Source organism: Cervus canadensis, chromosome 14 (assembly GCF_019320065.1).
Source record: "Cervus canadensis isolate Bull #8, Minnesota chromosome 14, ASM1932006v1, whole genome shotgun sequence".
Taxonomy (NCBI): Eukaryota; Metazoa; Chordata; class Mammalia; order Artiodactyla; family Cervidae; genus Cervus; species Cervus canadensis.
Window position 1 is genome coordinate 44,321,574 of NC_057399.1, and position 25,923 is coordinate 44,347,496.

Sequence of the window (25,923 nt, forward strand, 5' to 3'; positions counted from 1 at the left end):
TACAAATTCCAAACATTCCAGCTTTCTCAAACTCCATCCTCTTTTTCTTCAGGTCACTGAAGACTCCCTCTTCCTACATCATGACATCATCATGAGTGCCTCCTGGCAGAAATCTGGACTGTCCTTAGGACTCTCTTTGTTGATCAAAGTTCATTGTAGCCTGTTCTCCAGCATCTGAAAACAGTCACCTTTCATAATTTGTCCAGTCAGAAGTAGATTTTGAATTGTGGTTCCCATACCAAACAGAACATCAGAAACAGCAGAATAAATGGTAATAAATCTGAGTCCCTAAGTAGCCAATTTCATCCTGCTTGGGAGTGCCTGAGCACTTACTCTTGTCAGCTGCTTTTCCAAATACCCATTAAGATGTGTAGTTTGTTGGTACTTAGTTTGACTCAAGAACAAGGCAGTCCCTAATGTTTCTAAATGTTTCACATTAACAGTACAGACTTTGTGAATTCTTCCTTAAAAAACAAAACAAAACTGTAAGCATAGAATACGTCTAAAGAAGCATGAAATAACATTTCCAACAGCTGTAGCCCTGTGTTCCACTGTGTTAGTGATCTCAGTAAGAGCCAAGGAGAACTAAGTTAAGATGAGCTACATCTGGTTTTTCTTTGTGGGGCCATCTTGCTACATTATGTTCTATGTTCTTAGCAAAACAAAGCAAGAACCTAATTTAAACTTAATTGCTTTGTGGTTGGGTATAGATGTGTGTGCTTTCCAGGTGTCTCAGTAGTAAAGAATCTACCTGCCAGTGCAGGAGACACAGCAGACATGGGTTTGATCCCTGTATCGAGAAGATCCCCAGGAGGAGGAAATGGCAAACTACTCCAGTGTTCTCTCCTGGAAAATCCCGTGGACAAAGGAGCCTGGCGGGCTACAGTCTGTGGGGTCCTGAAGAGTTGGACGTGACTGAGCATGGACACATATATGTGTGCATGTTTGTTTGCCTTCCCATTAACCTGTATCCTGAGTTTAACCTAACTTCAAATGTGTAAGATTCCAATTTGTTAAATCTTTATATATGTGTATTTATGTTTCTATGAACAAAAATATAATTATTTGCATCAAACTATAAACAACTTTTTTCAGGAAGTAAACTGAGTGGGGGGAAGCAGAGACTACTTGTTTTGTTTTTTCCACATTATATACCTTTTAATTTGAATTATTTTAAGAATTATATTTCTTGTTTAGTACATAAAAATTTATAACTGTTGTTATCTATCTTCCTAGCAAGTCATTTCTTTCACTGTTATATAATGACCATATTTATCCTGAATATTTTTCTTAGTGTATATTTCGTTTTTATGATTCTTTTAAAGATCTTTCTTTCCTTCAATTTGATTATATTTTTAGTTCATTTTTGTGCTCTGCTAGTTTGTAAATTTTTGTTTTCCATTCTTTAAATGTTTTTTCTTGAAATTATAACATACTTCATTTATTTGACAGTCTTAATTTCTTCAGTATGCTTCCATTCTTCTTTTACAATGCAAGAATCTTCAAATGCTTTAATTCTGATCCTTTCATTCATCTAATGTCATTTTGTAGTTCAGAATATTAGTTTTACCTTCACTTAGATATTTTGATTGCTTTGCTTAATAAATGCTTGCTGTTATGTACACATTTATACTTCTTTCATCATCATTTCCTATTTTGTTGTATACATTGCTTTTGAGGTTGTTTTCTTCCTGAAATAGAATATTCTTTAATAGTTTTTTAATATAGGACCTATGAGTAGTAAACCATGGAATATGGAAAATATTACTTATTTTCCATCTGATTTTCTTACTAATATCAGAAGCCTACTGTCTTTCCTGAATTCATTAATTGTTGATTTTCGTTCTCATTCTATTGATTTTATAATTGTCTTGTTTTCTTTGGTGTCCTCAGTTTTGGTATATGCCTAGTGTAAATATAGTTTTATTAATTCTGCTTTCAATTTTTGATACTCTCTTAATCTATTAATTAATACTTTACATTGGTTCTCAATCTTCAGTTATTGTATATTAAATATTGTCTCCCCACCCACCCCCCCCCATTTTCTCAATTCTCTCTTCAAATAATTTCTATTAGATACTTTCTGGCCTTCTCATTCCAACACACTATATATATAGTTACTGTTTCCTTTGCTTTGTTTCTTTGTGTTGTCTTTAATTTTACAAAGTTTTATTAGCTTTGTTGGTATGCTATTTAATCCATCCACTGAGTTTTAATTTTCAGTTATTATGTTATTACTAGCTTTACTTATTTTATTTATTAGCATTTCTAGATATAGTAGTTGGTTCTTTTTAAAAAATTTGTCTTCTCTCATAAACCCCTGTTCTTTTTCATATATGTTTATAACTTTTTTTCTTTTTTATCACCATTTTAAAAACTCTAATTTTGTAAGAATTCATTTTAAATTATTGTGTTATCTCTCTTTCCTTGTAGATTCTCCCATTTTGAATGGGGTGATATACAGACTATCATTTGTGGCTTTGAGCTTATTCATATTTACTCTTATCTACAAACCTGACTTCTTTAAGAATTATTTTCTGTCGTGGCTTTCCTCTTGTCCATTCTCTAGTTTTAGATACCTCTCTGTAGTGGACGATTGTGTCTGCCGGAACTCTCAATCTACACAGGTCATAAACCTGTTTTTACATTACTGTCATTTCTTCAGGTCTCTGCAAACATATAATGGCTCGATTTTAATGTCAGTAATATAGAAAATGTGGAGAAGGAAATGGCAGCCCACTCCAGTATTCTTGCTTGGAAAATCCCAGGGATGGAGGAGCCTGGTGGGCTGCTGTCTATGGGGTTGCACAGAATCAGACACGACTGAAGCGACTTGGCAGCAGCAGCAGCAATATAGAAAATGAATTGAAAAAGAAATGCAAGAAGGCAAAGTGGTTGTCTGAGGATGCTTTGCATATAGCTGAGGAAAGAAGAGAAGCAAAAGGCAAGGGAGAAAGGGAAAGATGTATCCAACTGAATGAAGAGTTCTAGAGAATAGCAAGGAGAAAAAAAGGAGGCCTTCTTAAATGAGCAATACAAAGAAATAGGGGAAAACAATAGAATGTGAAAGACTGGAGATCTCTTCAAGAAAATTGAAACTATCAAAGGAACATTTCATGCAAGGATGGGCACAATAAAGGACGGGAATGGTATGGCCCTAACAGAAGCAGAAGAGATTAAGAAGAGGTGGCAGGAATACACAGAAGAACTATATAGAAAAGGTCTTCATGACCTGGATAACCATGATGGTGTGTTCACTCACCTCGAGCCAGACATCCTGGAATGCGAAGTCAAGTGGGCTTTAGGAAGCATCACTACAGATAAAGCTAGTGGAGGTGACAAAATTCCAGCTGAACTATTTCAAATCCTAAAAGATGATGCTGTGAAAGTGCTGCACTCAATATGCCAGCAAATTTGGAAAACTCAGCAGTAGCCACAGGACTAGAAAAGATCACTTGTCGTTCCAATCCTAAAGAAGAGCAATGCCAAAGAATGTACAAACTACTATACATTTGCACTCATTTCACATGCTAGGAAGGTCATGCTTAAGCCCTTCAGGCTAGCCTTTAACAGTACGTGAACTGAGAATTTCCAGATGTACAAACTGGGTTTTGAAGAGCCAGAGGATCCAGAGATCAAATTACCAACATATGTTGAATCATGGAGAAAGCAAAGGAATTACAGAAAAACATCTACTTCTGCTTCATTGACTACTAAAGCCTTTGACTGTGTGAATCACAGCAAACTGAAAAATTATTAGAGACGAGAGCATCAGACCACCTTACCTGTCTCCTGAGAAACCTGTTTGCGGGTCAAGAAGCAAAAGTTAGAACCAGACCCAGAAAAACTGGCCAGGTCAAAACTGGGAAAGGAGTACAAGGCAGTATGTTGTTACTCTGCACATTTAACTTACATTCAGAGTTCAGCTCAGTTCAGTTCAGTCGCTCAGTCATGTCCGACTCTGCGACCCCATGAGCTGCAGCATGCCAGGCCTCCCTGTCCATCACAAACTCCCGGAGTTTACTCAAACACATGTCCATCGAGTCGGTGATGCCATCCAGCCATCTCATCCACTGTCGTCCCCTTCTCCTCCTGTCCCCAATCCCTCCCAGCATCAGGGTCTTTTCCAATGAGTCAACTCTTCTCATGAAGGTGGCCAAAACATTGGAGTTTCAGCTTCAGCATCAGTCCTTCCAATGAACACCCAGGACTGATCTGCTTTAGGATGGACTGATTGGATCTCCTTGCAGTCCAAGGGACTCTCAAGAGTCTTCTTCAACACCACAGTTCAAAAGCATCAATTCTTCAGCACTCAGCTTTCTTCACAGTCCAACTCTCACATCCATACATGACCACTGGAAAAACCATAGCCTTGACTAGACGGACCTTTGTTGGCAAAGTAATGTCTCTGCTTTTTAATATGCTATCTAGGTTGGTCATAACTTTCCTTCCAAGGAATAAGCGTCTTTTAATTTCATGGCTGCAATCATAATCTGCAGTGATTTTGGAGCCCCCCAAAATAAAGTCTGACACTGTTTCCACTGTTTCCCCATCTGTTTGCCATGAAGTGATGGGACCAGATGCCATGATCTTAGTTTTCTGAATGTTGAGCTTTAAGCCAACTTTTTCACTCTCCTCTTCACTTTCATCAAGAGGCTTTTTAGTTCTTCACTTTATGCCATAAGTGTGGTGTCATCTGCATATTTGAGATTATTGATACTTCTCCTGCAATCTTGATTCCAGCTTGTGCTTCATCTAGCCCAGCATTTCTCATGATGTACTCTGCATGTAAGTTAAATAAGCAGGGTGACAATATACAGCCTTGACGTACTCCTTTTCCTATTTAGAACCAGTCTGTTGTTCCATGTCCAGTTCTAACTGTTGCTTCCTGACCTGCATATAGGTTTCTCATGAAGCAGGTCAGATGGTCTGGTATGCCCATCTCTTTCAGAATTTTCCACAGTTTATTGCAGAGTACATCATGTGAAATACTGAACTAGATGAATCACAAGCTGGAGTCAAGATTTCTAGGAGAAATATCAACATCCTCAGATAGGTAGATGATACCTTCCTAATGGCATTCTGCCATTTGCCATTAGCAAAGAGGAACTAAAGAGCCTCTTATTGAGGGTGAAAGAGGAGAGCAAAAAAGCTGGCTTAAAACTTAACATTCAGAAAACTAAAATCATGGCATCTGGTCCCATCACTTTGTGGCAGAGATTGGGAAACAGTGGAAACAGTGACAGACTTTATTTTCTTGGACTCCAAAATCACTGCAAATGGTGACTGCAGCCATGAAATTAAAAGACACTTGCTCCTTGGAAGGAAAGCTGTGACAAACCTAGACAGTGCATTAAAAAGCAGAGATATCATTTTGTCAACAAAGGTCTGTCTAATCAAAGCTAAGTTTTTTTTCCAGAAGTCATGTACAGATGTGAGAGTTGGGCCATAAAGAAGGCTGAGCAGCTAAGAATTGATTCTTTGAAATTGTGGTACTGGAGAAGACTCTTGAGAGTCCCTCAGACTTCAAGGAGACCAAACCAGTCCATCCCAAAGGAAATCAACTATGAAAATTCATTGGAAGGACTGATGGCAACCTACTCTAGTATTCTTGCCTGGAGAATTCCTTGGACAGAGAAGCCTGGTGGGCTACAGTCCATGGGGTGACACAGAATCGGACACAACAGACTGATTAACACTTTCACTTTTAGGCTTCCCTGGTAACTCAGCTGGTAAACAATCTGCCTGAAATACAGGAGCTCCTGGTTGGATCCCTGTGTTGGGAAGATCCCCTGGAGAAAGGATAGGCTACCCACTCCAGTGTTCTTGCCGGGAGAATTCCATGGACAGAGGAGCCTGGCAGGCCCCAGTCCATGGGGTTGCAAAGAGTTGGACACAACTGAGCGACTTTCACTTTCACTTGATGCTGAGGCTGATGCTCCAATACCTTGGCCACTTTATATGGAGAGCTGACTCGTTGGAAAAGACCCCGATGCTAAGAACAATTGACAGCAAAAGAAGAAAGAGGGCAGCAGAGGATGAGGTGGTTAGATAGTATCACTGACTCAGTAAATATGATGAATTTGAGGAAACTCTAGGAGATAGTGGAGGACATAGGAGCCTGGTGTACTACAGTCTATGAGGTCACAAAGAATCAGACATGACTTAGTAACTCAACAACAACAATATATAGTTATGTTTCTGATCACACATGATTGACTCTTTCTTGCCCTTAGACTGGACAAAAAGCTTCTTTTTAATGGAACTTCAGCCAGATAAGCTTAGATATTCAGGTTTTCATTCAGAAAATGTTGTGTCCCAGCTTCCTTCAGTTAATCCAGTTTTGTGTCTCAGCCATGAAGGTCCTTGTGGATAAATTTTCTTGTCCACTCAGGTCTCAAGGTTGGAGCTCTCCATGGATGTTGTTTAATCCAGGTCTGTTGTCATGGTAGCTCAATTTCATTTTACTAGTAAGGATTTTTTGCCTTTATTTCGCATCTTTAGATTTACTCTCTTTGTTTTCAGTGATATGTATTAATGTTTTATTATTATTTTACATCATGTATCTGTGTGTTAGAAAATGATCTGGTAAGTCAATAGATTTTTTTTTAATTATGTAGTTTATGTTTTTTAATTATTTAGTATGTTTATTTAGACAAAGTTAAAAATCAGTTGAAACATTTTACTTTAGAGATGTCATTAAAATTCAATTTTAATTATTAGGATTTGTTAATATTAATATGCTCTAGCTTTTTTTACTACTAATTCATGTATTTAAAAAATATTTTTGCCATCTTTATATGTTTGCCATATTTTTCTTAACTTACATATTTAAAATAATTGTTTATTATGTTAATTTTCATAGAATGAATCTTCAAGAAGAACTGGATAAACTTAAAGTACATATGTCTGTTGATAAAGCAACAATACAAGAATTGAATACATTTATGGCAGAGAGAAGCGAAGGTAACTTTGTCAAAATAAATATTCAATGTAGGCAGTTTAAAATTATCCAGTTTTTAATGTTTTATTTTCAGCTTCTAAGAATCTTACCCTGCTCTCCCTACTTCTGTTGCTTTACTCCTTCATATCTTATTAGCATTTTCATCTTTCATGAGAAAATCAAGTAGAAAGAACACTTAAAAGTTAGGTTTATAGTTTATTAAAATTTTAAAGAAATATTGGATATGGAGAGAATATTAATTTTTATTATTCATTGATGAAGTTTTACTGGTTATGTTTGTTCAAAGTTTTATAGGTAATGGAGAGTTATTGATAACATAGAGGTAGTTACTATCAATAATTCATTTATATTTTCATATGACATTACATTTTTTAGAAGTGATGTGATTCTCACCTGGAGTCACAGTCTTAGAGCTAGAAGGAAACTTGGAGATCTGCAAATCTGAAACCTGCCTGAACCCTAGCCTGAGAGTATTCAGTAAAAGGGGATAATCTATTTCAATTGTAAGATTTTCCTTTGTTAAAATCAAGATAAGTGTATTTACTATAGGACTTCAGTCCATCCTAAGTAACCTCATTAAAAAAAGTAAATAAGGTTGATATGACAGAGTTTCTTCTTATTTAAACTTGCTACAGCTTACTTGTTACCACTGTGCTTTTTAGGTGTTGACAAGTTATAATTAATAATTTATACTTAGTTATTTATACTTAATAATTTGTATGTAATATTTGAATGTTTATATATCACTCCTCTGGATTTTGTCCCAATTACTTTGTTGTTCCAGTTTCACCTGTTTAGTATACCCATGATTTGTCAAGGCCAATATTTGAATCCTTCTGTTTTACACCATTGATTTATGTCATATTTTAAACCTTTGGAGAAGGGAATGGCTGTCCACTCCCATATTCTGGGCTGGAGAATTCCATAGACTGTATAGTCCATGGGGTCACAAAGAGTCAGACATGACTTGAGTGACTTTCACTTAAGCATACTTTTTCACTGAGGTTTTTTTTTTTTGTCATAGATCAAGGCAGTGATCATTAGTGACTACTAAGATCACTGGGTGAAATACTGATGAGACCTTTATTTTTAGTACTCTTTTTTTCTTTCCTTTTTTTTTTTAAGCCATGCCCTGAGGCATGTGGGATCATAGTTCCCCAGCCAGGGCTCAAATCTGTGCTCCCTTCTTTTTTCTTTTTACCCTGTGACCCTCTTCACTCATTTCTTTTATCACCTCTGTTAATCATCAGTTTGTTGTCTGTATTTCTGAGCTTCTTTGTTTCTTTAGATTGCACATATGAGAGACGTCATACATTTGTTTTTCTCTCTCTGACTTATTTATTTAGCATAATGTCTGTGAGGCCCATCAATATTATCACAAATGTCAAGATGCTATTCTTTTTTATGGCTGAATAATATCCATTTTATGTATATATATATATATATGTATATACATATATATATGCCACAATTTCTTTCTATCATCCATCAGTGAACACCTAGGTTATTTCCGTATCTTGGCTATCATAAACAATGCTTTAATGAACATTGGGGTGTATATATCTTTTCATGTTAGTGTCTTCATCTTCTTTGGATAAATACTCAGAAGTAGAATTGCTGGATCATATGGTAGTTCTATTTTTACTTTTTTGAAGAACCTCCTTATTGTTATACAAAGTGACTGCACTTCTTTATATTCCCACCAGAAGTGCACAAGGGTTCTCTTTTCTACACATTCTCAGCAAGATTTGTTACTTTCTGTCTTTTTCATAATAGATATTCTAAAAGATATGAGATGATATCTCAGTATGGTTTTGATTTGTGTTCCCTAATGATTAATGATGTTGAACATCTTTTCACATATCTGTTGGCCATCTGTATAGGCATTTCTAGGAGATATTGTGAGGTATTTTTTCCAGATCACCACAATAAAATGAATATTGCTATAAAGCAGGCCACATGATTTATGTGGTTTCCCAGTGTACATAAAAATTGTATTTACACTATATTGTAGTTTATTAAGTGTACAATATCATTATGTCTAAAAAAATGCACTTACCTTAATTAAAAAACACTTTATTGCTAAAAAATGCTATCTGTCATCTGAGTTTTCAGTGGGTTGTAATCATTTTGCTTGAGGAGGGCTTGAAATATTGGGAAAATTACCAAAATGTGTAACAGAGACATAAAATGACCAAATGCTGTTAGAAATGGCACCTGTAGACTTGGCTGACAGAAGGTTGCCACACATACTCAATTTGTTGAAAAACACAGTATCTAGGAAGAAGAGTAAAGCAAAGCATACTAAAGCAAATTATGCTTGTATGTCTTCTTTTGAAGAATGTCTGTTTAGATCTTCAGCCCATTTTAAAATTGGCCCATAATTTTCATTTTTTTGTGGTGTCCTTTTCTGGTTTTGGTATCAAGATAATATTGGCCATGTAAAATAAGTTTGGAAGAGCTCCCTTCTCTTAAATACTTTGGAAGAGTTTGAGAAGAATTAATTCTTTTTTTTTTACATTAATTCTTTAAATATTTAGTAGAATTCATTAATGAAGCCATCTGGTCCTGGTTTTTGTTTGTTGGGAGGTTTTTGATTACTGATTCAATCTCCTTACCAGTTATAAATCTGTTCAGAGCTGGTTCTTTGAAAAGATAAAATTGACAAGCCTTTAGCTATAGGTATAAGAAAAAAAGAACTCAAATAAAGTAAAAAATGAAACAGGAGATGTTACAACTGATAACACAAATACAATATAAAGAATCATAGGAAAATACTTATAATAAATAAATTCCAACAAATTGCTCAACCTAGAAAATAAATGGATAAATTCCTGGAAACATACCACCTAGTAAGACTGGAACTATCATGAAATATTAAATCTGAGCATAACAGCTACTGTATTACTGTCTTTTTCTCCTATTAGGTCTCTTAATATTTGCTTTCTATATTTAGGTGCTCTTATGTAGGGTGTATGAACATTTGCAAATGTTAAATCCTCTTGTTGAATAACCTATTCATCATTATATAATATCCATCTTTGTTTTCTGTAACAGTCTTATTTTAAAGTCTGTTTTGTCTGATATAAGTGTCACTACTTCATCTTCCTTTTGGTTTCTTTTTGCATGAAATAATTTTTTCAGTCCTTTCATGTTCAGTCTATGTGTCTTAACATCTATAGTGAATCTTTTGTAATCAGTATATAGATAGGTCTTGTCTTATTTTTATTGATCTAGCTACTCTGTGTGTTTGGAGAATTTAGGGCATTTCCACTTAAAATAATTGCTGATATGTATGTACATATTGATTTTTTTGTTAATTGTTTACTGGCTGTTTTTTGTAGTTCTACTCTCTTCCTTTATTCTCTTATTCTCTTCTTTTATATTTTGATAACTTTCTTTAGTTATATAAATGTACTTATATTCCTTTCTGTTTATCTTTTGTGTGTTTATTGTAGGTTTTTGCTTTGCGATTACTAGGAGGCTTATATTGGCTTCCCAGGTGTTGCTAGTGGAAAAGAACATGCCTGCCAATGCAGGAAACATTAAGAGACATGGGTTTAATCCCTGGGTCAGGGAGATCCACTGGAAGAGGAAATGGCAACCCACTCCAATATTCTTGCCTGGAGCATCCCATGGACAGTGGAGCCGGTGGGCTACAGTCCATCGGGTCGCTAACAGTCAAACATGACTGAAGCATCTTAGCATGCAAACACACAGGAGGCTTATATATGATAACTTATATCTATAACAGCCTATCTTAAGTTGACAACACTTAAACTTTTAAAAAAATTTTGCTGTATATTATAGTTAATTTACAGTATTGTATTAGTTTAAGGTATATAACTAGGTGATTCATTATTCATATACTTATATCCATTATTTTTCAGATTCTTTTCCCATATTGGTTATTATATAATATTGAGTAGAGTTCACTAGGTCCTTATTGATTATCTATTTTGTATATAGTAGTGTATATATGTTAATACCAAACTCCTAATTTATCCCCCTCCCTTTCCCTTTGGTAACAATAAGAGTTTATTTTTGAAGTCTGTGAGTCTGTTTCTGTTTAGAGAGAAAGTTCATTTGTTTAAATTTTTAGATTCCACATACAAGTAATTTGTCTTTCTCTGTCTGACTTACTTCACTTTATCTTTGGATCCATCCATGTTGCTGCAAATGGCATTTCTTCCCTTTTAATGACTTGACTACTATCCCGTTGTATATGTTCCACATCTTTATCTACTCCTCTGTTGATGGAGATTTAGGTTGTTTCCATGACCTCGCTGCTGTTGACAGTGCTGCAGTGAACACTGGGGTGCATATATCTTTCTGAATTATAGTTTCTCTGGATATATGCTCAGGAGTGGGATTGCTGGATTGTACATTTCTATTTTTATATTTTTAAGGAACCTCCTTCTTGTTCTCCATAGTGGTTGTACCAATTTGCATTCATATCTGTAGTTTTGGAGGGTTCCCATTTTCTCCACACCCTCTCCAGCATTTATTGTTTGCACAGTTTTTGATGATGGCCGTTATTACCATTGTGAGGTGATATTTATTGTAGTTTTGATTTGCAGTTATCTAATAATTAGTAATGTTGAGCATATTTTCATGTGCTTTTTGGAAATGTATATGCTTTATTTAGAGAATTGTCTGCTTAGATCTTCTGCCTGTTTTCTGATTGTGGTGTTTGTTTTCTTGATATTGAGCTGCATGACCCGTTCTGTATTTTGGAGATTAATGCCTTGGTGGTCGCTTCATTTACAAAATGTTTTCTCCCATTCTGTGGGTTGTCTTTTCATTTTGCTTATGTTTTTTTTTTTTTTTTTTGCTGTGAAAAAGCTTTTGATTATATGCCATTTGTTTATTTCTCTTTTTATTTTCATTACTCTAGGAGGTGAATCAAAAAAAAAAAATATTGCTGCAATTTATGTCACAGTGTGTTCTGCCTGTTTCCCTCCAATAGTTTTATAGTATGCAGTTTTACATTCAGGTCTTTAATCCATTTTGAGTTTATTTTTCTGTATGGATTTAGAGAATGTTCTAATTTAATTCTATTACATGTGGCTGTGCAGTTTTCCCAGCACCACTGTTTGAAGAGAGTGTTTTTCTCTATTATATATTCTTGCTTCCTTTGTCATAGATTAATTGACCATAGATGCATGGGTTTATTTTCAGGCTTCCTATCCTGTTCCATTATCAGTATTTTAGTTTTTGTGCTAGTACCATACTGTTTGGATGACTGTAACTTTGTAGTATTGTCTGAGGTTAACGAGCCTGATTGCACCAGGATTGCTTTTGCTGTTTGGAGTCTTTTATTTTTGATATGAATTAGAATATTTTTAAATTATTGTTCTGTGGAAAAAAGCTGTTGATATTTTGATAGGGATTGTACTGAATCTGTAGATTGCCTTGAGTAGTATGGGCATTTTGACAATATTGATTCTTCCAATCCAAGAATATGGTGTATCTTTTCATCTGTTTGTATCATTTATTATTTACCTTATTAGTGTCTTATAGTTTTCAAAGTGCAATTCTTTTATCTCTTTAGTTAGGTTTATTCCTAGGTATTTTATTCTTTTAATGAGATGGTAAATGGAATTGTTTCATTTATTTCTCTTTCTTATCTTTTGTTGTTAGTATATAGAAATTTTGTTGGTGTCTCCAACAAGAATTTTATATCCCAGCTTGTGTTAAGTAGAAGTGAAATATAAAGGAAAATAGATTTAAGGGAAACTTGTGAAAAGGGGCCTCTTATGAATAACAGAAGATAATTTTCTTACCTCTATCTCTCTGTCACTCATGAAATTCTAAGGACTTTTAGAAGCTCTGTATAGGGAGCCAAGAAAAAAGACCAAAGATATATTTCTTGTTTTGTTGTATGACAAGTACCCTCTAAAGTAATATGCTCACTATGTGTGGTGTGTATGCTCAGTTGCTCAGTCATGTCCAGCTTTTTGTGACCCTCTGGAAAATAACCCAATAGGCTCCTCTGTCCATTGAATTTTCCAGGAAAGAATACTGGAGTGAGTTGCCATTTCCTTCTCCACTGCTCACTATGACTCTTATTTTTTCCTAAAAATGAAGAAAATATATTAATATTGATGCCAGAAAACTCAGCCTCTGTGCACTGATGCTGAATCGAATTTCAGAGACTGCATTTTGAGTGAAGTTGAAAAGAGAAGCTTTATTGCTTTGCCAGGCATAGTGGGGCACAATGGGGTCCTGCCCTTGAAAACTGTGTGTCTCAACCTGGGAGAACCTGGTGAGGCATTTTACTGTAATAGTTCAGGAGTGGGGTTGCTAATGATATTACGGTGAGTACAAGGCCTGCACCCCAGAATACTGCTGTGTGTATCCCCTGAGGCAGAACCAGACCCGGGCTGCACGCTTGTTTCTTGGCTGTTCCTGCCTTGTCTCTGCATTCCCTCCCTTCCCTGATTGGCAGATGTTTGAATCTGCCCTTTGGGAGTCAAGGAAGGTCATGGAGGCTGGATCTGTTCCCTACAAACACAGAATAGGGGACATAGACAGGCTTCCATACCCAGGAATCCCCACAGGGTCTACTTGGTTTCAGTATGTTTAGGAAATTGCCAATACTCAAGATACCTATTCCCCTTTCTTTGTATCCCAAACTGATATGATCACAAACAGACCTTTAATAAAGTTAGTGTAGGAAACAAAAATTAAGATGAATAAAAAAATAATTGGAGGGAAGGAATAAGAATTTTCCTTCTACCTTGCTGAGTTCTTAACTGAAACCCCTATAGTAGGGGTTTCAGTAGGTAAAGACAGATTAAGAAAAACAAATTTATTAATATATATGTCATATGTACACATGGAAGATACCCAGGGAAAAGTGAGTATTCAAATAGGAGGCTTTAGAATTCAGAATTACATACTCTTCTAATAGGAAGAGAGGAGGAAGAGGGATGTAGGCCTCTTAAGTGAGAGTAAATGATTTTAGGAAAAATGAATGGGCCCTCAAGAGACTAGCTGAGAGCTATCATAGTTTGTAATAAAGCTTGTCTGGATCTAGTGTGGGCTTCTAGTTTCCTCCTCCTGTGATAAGAATTAATCTTCTCTGGTGAAACTTTACGGGAGTGAGTTCCTTTTGGAGGGTCTTCCAGCAGATAAGGGGTGTTCTAGGAAAATCTGTCCCTCTATTTTTTTTAAGTGCCTACTGCCCAAAATAATCAATATGCCAAAGTGGCATTTTTAGGCTACTATATTCTGCAACCCTCCATTAATTTTAAATAATTTTTTAAAATAATTTTTAAATATTTTTAAATTTTTAAATATTTTTAAAATATTTTTAAATAATAATTTTAAATAATTTTTTAAAATATCTAAAAGAAGGAGAAAGTGTTCAACAATTTACCTTAATTTTTAATGTTATCTAGGAGAATTAAGGGGACAAAAGAAATGTAAGAGTAAAAAAACATAGGAGTGAAAATAACAGTAAAGCATTTAAAACCACAATTTAAAAAATAAATTTCCAGTAAGGTGAAACATACTTGGAGTAACAGGCAAGTTTGACCTAGGAGTACAAAAATAAAGCAGGGCAAACGCTGTAACAGAATTTTGCCAAGAGAACACACTGGTCATGGTAAACACCCTCTTCCAACAACACGAGGGATCACTCTATACATGGATATCACCAGATGGTCAATACTGAAATCAGATTGATTTTTTTCTTTGTGGCTGAAGATGGAGAAGTTCTATACATTCAGTAAAAAGAAGACTGGGAGCTGACTGTGGGTCAGGTCATGAACTCCTTATTGCAAAATTCAGACTTAAAATGAAGAAGGTAGTGAAAACCACTAGACCAAAATCCCTTTCGATTATATGGTGCAAGTGACAATTAGATTCAAGGGATTAGATCTGATAGACAGAGTGCCCGAAGAACTATGGATGGAGGTTTGTGACAGTGAATAGGAGACGGTGATCAAAACCATCCCCAAGAAAAAGAAATTAAAAAAGACAAAATGGTTGTCTGAGGAGGCCTTACAAATAGCTGAGAAAAGAAGAGAAGCAAAAGGCAAAGGAGAAAAGGGAAAATACACCCATCTGAATGCCAAAGTTCTAAAGAATAGCAAGGAGAGATAAGAAAGCCTTCCTCAAACTACCACACAATTGCACTCATCTCACAAGCTAACAAAGTAATGCTCAAATTTTCCAAGCTAGGCTTCAACTGTATGTGAACCAAGAACTTCCAGATATTCAAGCTGGATTTAGAAAAGGCAGAGGAACCAGAGATCAAATTGCCAACATCTGTTGAATCAAAAGCAAGAGAATTCCAGAAAAACAGCTACTTCTGGTGCATTGACTGCACTAAAGCCTTTGACTGTGTGGATCACAACAAACTGTGGCGAATTCTTAAAAGAGGTGGGAATACCAGACCACCTGACCTGCATCCTGAGAAATCTGTATGCAGGTTAAGAAGCAACAGTTAGAACCAGATATGGAACAACAGACTGGTTCCAAAACGGGAAAGGAGTACGTCAAGGCTGTGTATTGTCACCCTGCTTATTTAATTTATATGCAAAGTACATCATGTGAAATGCCGGGCTAGATGGAGCACAAGCTGGAATCGAGATTGTTGGGAGAAATATCAATAACCTCAGATATGCAGATAACACCACCCTTATGGTAGGAAGCAAAGAGGAACTAAAGAGCCTCTTGATGAAAGTGAAAGAGGAAAGTGAAAAAGCTGGCTTAAAACTCAACATTCAGAAAACTAAGATCATGGCATCTGGTCCCATCATTTCATGGCAAATAGATGGGGAAACAATGGAAACTGACAGACTTTATCTTCTTGGGCTCCAAAAATCATTGCAGATGGTGACTGCAGCCATGAAACTAAAAACCAACAACAACAACAACAAAACGCTTGCTCCTTGGAAGAAAAGCTATGACCAACCTAGACAGCATATTAAAAAACAGAGACATTACTTTGCCAACAAAGGTCTGTCTAGTCACAGCTCTGGTTTTTCCAGTAGTCATGTATGGATGTGAGCATTGGACCATAAAGAAACCTGAGCACCAAAGAATTAATGCTTTTGATCTATGTTGTTGGAGAAGACTCTTGAGAGTCCCTTGCACTGCAAGGAGATCCAACCAGCCCATCCTAAAGGAAATCATCCTGAATATTCATTGAAAGGACTGATGCTGAAGTTGAAGCTTCAAAACTTTGGCTACCTGATGCGAAGAAATGACTCATTGGAAAAGACCCTGATTTTGGGAAAGATTGAAGGCAGGAGAAGAAGGGGACAACAGAGGCTGAGATGGTTGGATGGCATCACCAACTCAATGGACATGAGTTTGAGCAAGCTCCAGGAGTTGGTGATAGACAGGGAGGCCTGGCGTGCTGTAGTCCATGGGCTTGCAAAAAGTCGGACACGACTGAGTGAATGGTACTGAACTGAACCTTAAGGTGAAGCATATTCTCATACATCTACCAAAGGACAAAAATAGACCTGTATATTTCTAACTAGATCCTTTTGTTCAGTTCCCAAATCCTGAGATCCTTAGAAGGGAAGGGAATCAAGGGGCAGAGACTTGGGTCTTTGTTCCTGTCCTTGGCCTGGGTCAGGCTGCTTGTATATTCTTTATAAGACCTGTGAAGGTGAGAAACAGAATTTTCAGTGGAAAACCACGAGTGAACTTGCTCTTCCAGTCCACCTGTGAATCTTGAAGCACACTTAGGAGCACAAAAACAGCAATCAAATTCACGTTTAAATGTCTTTAACATTTATTTTGTTGGAATTATTTAGCTACTTTTAGTACTGTATGGCTTTTGAAAATAGAACTGTTTTCTTATTTTTAAGTGTAAATATTTTACTAAGAACTATAGCAGATATTTAAATCACTAGAACAGATGAATTGTATTTGCATATTATTTCTATATTGCTGAAAGAATGTTGTAAATGAATTCAGCACCATGGTGTTAGGGGACTAGAAAGAGAAACTTGGGAACCAATCGATGATTTTCAAGGTAAAGGTACATATTCCCTAGGTGGCAAATTCTACCTATTCTGACTTTTATTATCCTTAGGATAATGTTCTATTTATTTCGTGAGTACAGAAGTTTTAATTGGATATGTCATGTTTCAAAGACAAAAGAAATGCCTAATTCACTCTAACAAACTTGTTAGTCACTGTTTATACCAAGAGGATTTCTACTCTACAGAGAATAATATTGTTTTCTTTTTCCTTTGTTGATAAATCAAAGTTTTACACTGACCTACAGCAGCCAAGCATACTTTAAAGCAAAATCATCTCAGACTAATACAGATATTCAGCCTTTTAGCTTTATGTATTGTTATTTTTGCTCCCTTTTTGATTTTTTGAAAAATATAATTCAAAAATAATTCAGTAAGAAAATATTAAATTTGTCACTAATTTATCTAAGAAAAATATTTATAGGTTTTAATGTATTTCAGTTCTAATAATATTAACTGAAGTTTTACGATTGTTTTTTCCTTTAATGTTGTTATGTTTCTTATATATAGTTTTGCTTGTTTGAAGGGATGCTTGGGCAGTGTAGGAATGATTTGAACTTTACCCTTGACTGGGTAAAGTCAGTTATTCTGAAAATGTGATTTTTGTGCTTTACTCTGCCAGTGCAGGATCTTTTACTTAAAAAAAAAAAAGAAAAGGTGGTGGTAGGGGGTGTTACAGTTTCAGTCCACCCTAATTCTGTGACTATTTGCTTTGTTCTGCAATCACTCTGATCCTCCTGGCAGGGAACAAGATCCAGAGAACAAAACTAGTAGTGACTGTGTAGATAAAAAGGCAGTGAATTCTGCTTTTAAGGCAAAGAGGGAATAGTCTACAAAAGAATGAAAATGGGAATAAAAGTACAGCATTGTTAACCTGCAGATCTGTTGTACCTTTGAAAATCTTACACTGCCAGAAAAAAAAAAGTGACACTACAAAGATACATAATTATGTGACTGAAAATCTTGAAAAGGGTCACCATTCAGTTTATGGCCAATATTTGACAATGAAATAGACTACATTATTCATAGTGGAGAAACTATAGACCCCTTTTCCTTAAAATGACAGGACAGTGTTTCAGCAGTGTATGAGGTACCAATAATATATTATATATATATATATATATGTAATACTATATAGACATACTATATTATTTATTCTCTGCTAGAACAACTCTTTAGACACGATGAAGATGATGGGGTCAAGAAGAGTACTCCAGAGAAGAATTGGAAAGAAATGTCGGAGCAGACATTACAGAAGGTATTCTAATCTTTAAGATATTGAACTGAGCAAGTTAAATCTGAATTTTAACATAAAGGATTATGTTTTAAAATGAGGGCTCATGAAGTTAAACCTTGTATGAATCCTTAATTTAAATTCAGAATCACTGGCTTACCAAAATGGGGCTAAAAAATCAATGTTAGTGAAATAAAAAATGTGGAAACACTTATGCTTCCTTTGACATAGATTTAAAATATTTTCAAGAGATAAAAAGAATGATAACAATAGAAAGTACAAAAAATTTTACATTTCAACACACTTATTTAAACTACAATATTTAAACTAAAAAAAAGAATAGTTTTAGTTTTATGTAGTAAAATGTTTATAATTTTATAAATTTTTAAAGTGTAATATGTTTATAATTTTAAAGTTAAAGTTGAAAGTTATACATTCTCATCTCATTTTAGAGAAATATTTATGCCCATATGATTTAGTATAACTCTCCCTGTTTTAACAGAACCCCTCCATATAAATCCTATAGTCACTTTACAACATGGTTATCTTCATTAACAAAATGTTGTTTAAAAATCTTAACATTTATCTTTGCAATTTTGTACTTAAATAGTAGTCATCAATTTCAGTTAAACGGGCTTGGTTTTATTTTAGCACTTTTTGTTAGTGTTATAAAGGAAATGTTCTTTAAATAGATTATTCGTGTAACCAGCTACCACTTGGATACTTAGAAAAAGCTGGAAGTGTCCAGATATATAGACAAAAATATTAATGTAGTTACTTAAATTTTGTACATCTGTGGATTGATTTGTAGGAAATCTATTGATATACAGCAGATGATGAGATTCCTTATGCTTCTAACACTCGCCATATGGTCAGGTAACAGAGGCTGTCATCTCATTATTACTGAATGACACATATCAGTTTGACATTATAACATAGAGAACAAGAAATGCTCATGTTCGTTTATCTTAAGGTAAAATAAGTAATTGAAATAAAGTATGTACTTCCAGATAGAATGTGATACAGTTTATAGCAGCTTACCTTTTTTGTTTCAGAACAATTTGTTCATTTTTGCCAGGTTTTGTATAATTTTTATCTCCATGGACATATTATACTATACTGCTACTTACTACCTTGGGGTATAAACCCTGAAGAAATTTATTATTTCATTCCAACTGCCATAAATAATGTGGAGGAGGAAAAATAATTTTCCTTTATTCTTCTAGGTTGTTGGATAAGACATCCCTTGTAATAAAAAGACAGGTTAACAGGGAAAAACAGAAGTTTAATAACATGTATACTTCCTGTATACATGGGAGATAACCCATGGAAACTGGTACTGTGAAATGACCTAAGCTATCACCTTAAATACCTTCTTCAACTAAAGACAAGAAAAGATGTTGGGGCTCTGGAGTCAGTTACTACTCAGTTTTTAGATATTCTCCTATGTCTGCAGTTTCTTAAAAACAACCAGCTCAAGAGAAGACATGTGCCAAAGAGACATTTTAGAGTCAGAATTCTGCTCCCCTTCATTGCCTACTACTATAGCAGATCCAGAAATCCATTTTAACTCCTGAAAAACCCAAAGGAATTATTTTCATAGGACCGTGTGTCAAATTTGTCACTTAAAAAAAATAATACAATTGTATGAGTCATAATTTAACCCCTTTTAGTTGAGTTTCCTTATTTTACAAGGGTATATATGAAATTCAGAATGGCTTTAAAAGATAGTGAAAACATGAAAACAATATTTGTACATAGTAGAAATGAAACATATGGGTAGATTTGTTTTTTTAAAAAAATTACTAACATTTCAACCCTTATGGGGTAAATTGTGTCTCCCTTCTCCAGGGGATCTTCCCAACCCAGGGATCGAGCCCTGGTCTCCTGCATTGCAGGCAGATTCTTTAGCATCTGAGCCACCAGGAAGCCCAATTGTGTCTCCTCCCTCAGCCAAATTCTTATGTCAAAGTCCTAATCTCCTGTATCTCAGAATATGACTATATTAGAAGATGAAGGTCTTTAAAGAGTTAAGTTAAAATGAGGTTATTAGGGTTTAAGTCACCCAATCTGTGTACATTGTTATGACAGCTCTAGCAAAGTAATACACAAACTTCAAAAAGTCAGGTGTTTTATTTCAGTTTTGAAAGAAGCCATCTTTTTGGTAAATTAAATTCTCAATACTGGACTTGAGATGATCTATTAGCACCCAAACCAAATGCTTTTAACAATTCCCTAGACTTTCATTTTCAAATATAGGTTGAAACTTTCCTTTCTATTTTTGGAGATGTAAAGTCAATTTGGGAGAAGGAAATGGCAACCCGCTCCAGTATTCTTACCTAGAGAATCCCATGGACAGAGGAGCCTGGTGGGCTGCTGTCCATAGGGTCGCACAGAGTCAGACAGGACTGAAGTGACTTAGCATGCCTGCATGCATTGGAGAAGGAAATGGCAACCCACTAAAGTATTCTTGCCTGGAGAATCCCAGGGTCAGAGGAGCCTGGTGGGATGCTGTCTTTGGGGTCGCACAGAGTTGGACATGATGAAATGACTTAGCAGCAGCAGCAACAAAGTCAATTTGACAACAATTTTTAGAGAGTGTACCTTGAATAACACTTTCATATGTGCTATGAACTTTCCTTCATCAAATTCTTTAGAAGTAGTATCTATGTTGTTCCCCATTTTAAATTTAAATACAAATAATCTTTACTAGTTCTTATGATTAAACATAGATTCACAGTAGGCAGTTAACAAACTTTAAACATTTTAAACATACTGGACCTAAAAAAGGTATTTCTCCATTGTTGCATATGAAATTTTCATGAGTTGTACCCAATCTTTAAAAAAAAAAAAATGCCAGTTTCCAGGATTGAACTCTTAAATTTAAGATGTTTGCTACACTTCTTCATAACATATTATATTTTAATCAAAAGTGTAAGTTGATTTAATAGCTAATTCAGCAGTATTTAGTGTAGGTAATTGCATTTTTAGCTCAAGTAATTTTATTAAATAGCTATTACGATTAATAATAATGAGATGATGATGATAAGCTGTTTAGAACTTACTATTTGCTAAGAATTGTCATATATGATCATATTTAATACTTATAACTTAGAAGATAGCTGTTACTATTCCCATTTTACAGATGAGGAAAGTAAAGTTAAAATAGATTAATATCTCATGGGGTAAAGCAGTCAGAGCTAGATGTGAGATCTAGACCAGGCTCAAAATTCAATTTCCTACAGACTGAAGTCCTTCTTACTAATATTTTTATATCATCACTGTCAAAATCATTTTTAAAGTTATAATAGTTTATTTTCATAAAATAATTTAAAAAAATACAGTCCCTTTAAATTCACTCCACCTTGGAATCTAACATGCTAAAATATTTTAAAGTATATTTATGAAAACTGTACTATTTGGGGCAGTGATTAAAAGATCATTGAGAGAAACTGAAGAGATTATAAAAGGGTGTTATTCGTGATTTGCTTGTAGAATTTTTTACTAAATGGACAATATGATTTGGTGATAGAGTGATTTAGAAAAAGTAAAAATGTTCATGTATTCCTGAACGTGGTATTTTTTGTCACATTATCCAGCTCTTCAGTAAAGTATTTGCATTGAGAGGGAACAATAGAATTTGTTTCCCAGAGATCTACAGTAGTCTGGTGCAAACTCATATACGTTTACTCCAGGTTGAGTAAGCTCTATTAAGACCTATAAAGGTTTCTTCCTTGACTCCTTCTTTCTTGACCCCAGTTCTTTGTTCATTTTCCATATATGTGTATGTGTGTATATATATATATGTAATTCTTCTTCCCCATATGGCTTGTGGAATAGTGAGATGGGTACAAAATAGCAAACTTGAATCCCAGTTTAAACCAGGAAATGTTTACCTCTTAAACCTCTGTGTGTTAAGTTTTCAGAGCCTCCATTTCCTTTTCTGGGAAGATAATTATTGGCTCTACTTACTTCATGTGTTTTTGAGATTTATTAAAAATTTTTAATAAATGGTGAAATGTACTGTAAAGGAGTAAAATTTGCCACTCCAAAAAGTTTCTTTGACATATGGGTTATTTTGAGCTAAAAACAAGTAAGGTCCCCCAAACTCAGGAAGAAACTTTGACCATCTCCCAGCTACCTAAAAGAATGAAGATAGAAGACCTGTCCCAGGAAGGAACCTATTATTTTAGGTAATGAGTATGAACTAGGTGTGTCGACAGGGAGGACTCTAGCAAAGTCTGTTAAAATTTCTCTCTGTCGAATTGTTTCTCTAGGGCCCAGCAGACATTTGTTTACCACACTTTTGCTTTTCCATTTCCTTATTGATTGCTTTCCTCCTTAAACCAGTAGGCTTCTACCCACCCCTAACATCCTCTTTTCTTCTTTAGCTGAAAATGGTATTTAAGTTGAGGATGGTATTTTGGCATTTCAGTGAGCTACTCAGGTTTCCTGGGTCTTTCCTATGTACACATGTTATAAAAACTTTGATATTATCCTGTTGATCTGTCTCATGTCAAAGTAGTTCTTAGACCAACCATAAGAACATAGAAGAATAGAGGAAAATTTCTTTCTCCCCAACAGTGCTTAACATTCAATATTGATTATTTTTTAAGATTTAAATTGAAATCTGTGAGGCTGTCACGGCTAACGCCATGGCAGGCAGCCTAGATTAGGGAGTAGCCTGGTTTCCCAGGGTAACATAATAATCAGGCCTCCTAGAGCCAGCCAATCAACATATGCCTAGCCAGAGAAAAGGAAACCTATCAGGGGAAAGCTGAAAGCCTCACGTTGGGCCAACAAAAATTACCTTGCAACTGTGTAACCTATCAGCTTGCGCCAACTACCCACTGTGTAACCAATCCGATTGCGCCAACTATCTGCTGCTTATTTTGACCTAATAAATACCCGAGAGAACTGGGGCTCGGGGCCTTTCGTCCTCACACACCTGGTGAGGGCGGGAGGCCCTGGCTGAGTCAGTAATAAATTCCCCTATTGCGAGTTGCATTGTTTCGAGGAGTCTTCTTTCCTGACCGGGGACTCGGACTACGGGCAGAACAAAATCAACTCCTTGAAATTTTTGTACTCATGGTTTAGAATCAATTGCTCTTTCCTTTATGTCCAGACTTAATTAGATTCTGTCCTTTATTAGATTTATTTGTGCAAATGTCTTTCTTTTCAAATAATTTTTGAAATTTCTTACTATAAAAAGTTCTTGTATAAACTAGATGTTATAACTACTAAAATTATATTTTTATAAGTTATGAAAAAGCAGCCTCAGTTGATTATTTTCTATTTAGGTCATCGGTTTTTCATGTGATAATTAAATACGGAAGACTAATATTATTTTAATAATAAAGTTTCCCCATTTACCTATTTTTTAAACTTTTTGTGTAAGTTGTTTTTCTCTGAAAGTATTTTTTTTCACAGTGAGTAGTGAAGGGGGAGCAAAATATATAACCCCAAAGTACTTGCCTCTTTGGCACATTGATTATTTTAGGCTGACTATTTTTAAGAAACTCCAGACATAGGAAAAGCTCTGAAAGTTGAGTGGAAGTTATCCTTTGGTAAGAAACATTTACATTTATAAGGGAAATCTCCATTTGTAAGGGAGTATACCTTGCTGTACCAGGAAGCTATAACCACAACTCTAAAACTGTTATCAGTGGAGAAGGCACAGACCTGAATCTGCTTAACCAGACCCTTGTTTACTGTGTTTTTCCTGGGAACCTCCTATAAAAGACTCCCACCTCCCCAAATCTTGTTTTGTCTTTAGATGAAAATGGTATGTAAGGTGATGGCTTAAGGGAGTTAAGCCATTTTGGGGAGTTACTCATTTTTCCTGGATATCTCCCAAGTATAGAGGAGTTATGCATATTATTAAATTTTTGTTTTTCTCTTTTTAATCTGTCTTATATCAATTTCATTCTTAGACCAGCCAAAGAACCTAGAATGGTAGAAAGAAATGTTTTCCTTCCCCAACAGCAGATTATAAAACCAAAGCATTTATGGTCTCTCAGAACTCTGCAAAGCTTATTAGTATAGTTAGTGCTATATCACATTGTGTAAAATTTTAACTTCTTTTACCATCTGTCCTTTATTTAAAAGATGTATTATTGCATTTTAGAATGTATTTATCTATACCACCTTAGAATTATTTAGAATTTAAGTACTTTACATTTTTATTTTGTCCTTACAAGTTAGAAATAATAAAAATACAGTAGATTCTGGTTTGGGGCTTTTAAAAAAATAAATAAAACTGTTTTGTTTAGGTCATTGAATTGGAAAATCGGCTAAAATCTTTTGAGAAAAGGTCAAGAAAATTAAAAGAAGGGAATAAAAATTTAATAAAAGAAAATGATTTCCTGAAATCCCTTGTAAAAGAGCTGCAAGAAGATGCACAGACTAGAGAAAAAGAGCTGGAACAGTTAAAAAAGGGAAGTAAGGGTGCGGAGAAAGACAAAGCTAAACTTGAGGCAAAGATCAGTGAGCTGGAGATAGAAGTCGTTTCCCTGAGGAGACAAGTGGCGGAAGCTAACGAGCTGAGAAATGAAAATGAAGAGCTGATGAATTCAATGGAGAAATTACAGCATTCAGCGGACAAAGCTAAATCTGAGATGGCCACCACGGAAGCGCGATCTGGATCTGGGCAATCTGATTATAAGACAACCACTACCAAGGTTAAATTTAAAACAGCCAAGAAAAAGTGCTCTGTGGGTCGTTACCACACTGTTCTCAATCACTCCATCAAGGTCATGAGCAATGTGTTTGAGAACCTCAGCAAGGACGACTGGGAGGACATGAGTGAAAGCAGGTAAAGCTCTCATTAACTTAGGTCTGTGGTGGGGACACTGTGCATATGTAAAGAACCAGCAAATGGAGATTGAATTTCAACTACTGTCGATTTGGTATTCAGAAAAAATACTGTCAGATCCTTTGAAATATCTTGGGAGGTCTTGTTCTGAGCTTATTGACTGAAATTTGCATGCAAAATTAGCCACAACTGCATGAGTATTTGAATAGGTGCCAGGAAACCCAAAAGAAGGCAATGCTTGATTTCTTCCAGTGATGCTATTTTCATGCAGTCATGAGGCTTGAAATTGACAGTTTGGCAGGTTGATTTAATTTGCTGGCCCTTTGCATATTCACCACTGACAGCTAAGGATTCCCAGGCAAGCCTACTAAGTCGGTTTAGTTATCTTGTGACATGGCAACCTGGGAGGAGAAACATTTTTTCCCCTTAATTTAGTTAGATAAATTTTGAATGACCCATTTCAGCTTGTTACCAGATGTCTACAAGCTGTTTAACATCCTTTAAATTAAGAACCATCTTCACTAATTATTTCATGTATGTATTATGCAAAGTCATTGTACTAACTTTAATTGAATGGTGGCTAAAATTCGTATTTTAAAGTTAAAACTCTACAGATTGCTAGTTCTAAGTTATATAACCCCTAGTGAATAGCAGCAAGGGAATACTAAAAATCTATAATATTTCTTTCCTTTACCCCTGGCTATCCATTCACAGACACACTTGAAGCACGTCAGTAAAACCACAAAGGTAAATGGATGATAAAACACCTCTTTTTATACCTAAATAATAGGGACATTTAGTGTTGCCAGAATTGCTAACAGACACATGGAACAATTTTCTGTAATTCTGTCTTGTTTTATAGCAGCATATATTTCCTTTTATTTTCCTAAGTTTTTTTTTTTTT

At 35.3% G+C, this 25,923-nt stretch overlaps 1 protein-coding gene across 1 annotated transcript in view; it reads left to right on the forward strand.

Annotated features, from left to right (window-relative positions):
- Positions 1-25,923, forward strand: part of CNTLN (centlein) — a 313,542-nt gene that overhangs the window by 195,759 nt on the left and 91,860 nt on the right. Inside the window, exons 13-15 of the mRNA XM_043486610.1 lie at positions 6,866-6,966; positions 18,138-18,229; positions 24,478-25,019. Of these exons, the coding sequence (XP_043342545.1) occupies positions 6,866-6,966; positions 18,138-18,229; positions 24,478-25,019 (735 nt within the window). The remainder of the gene's footprint in view (positions 1-6,865; positions 6,967-18,137; positions 18,230-24,477; positions 25,020-25,923) is intronic.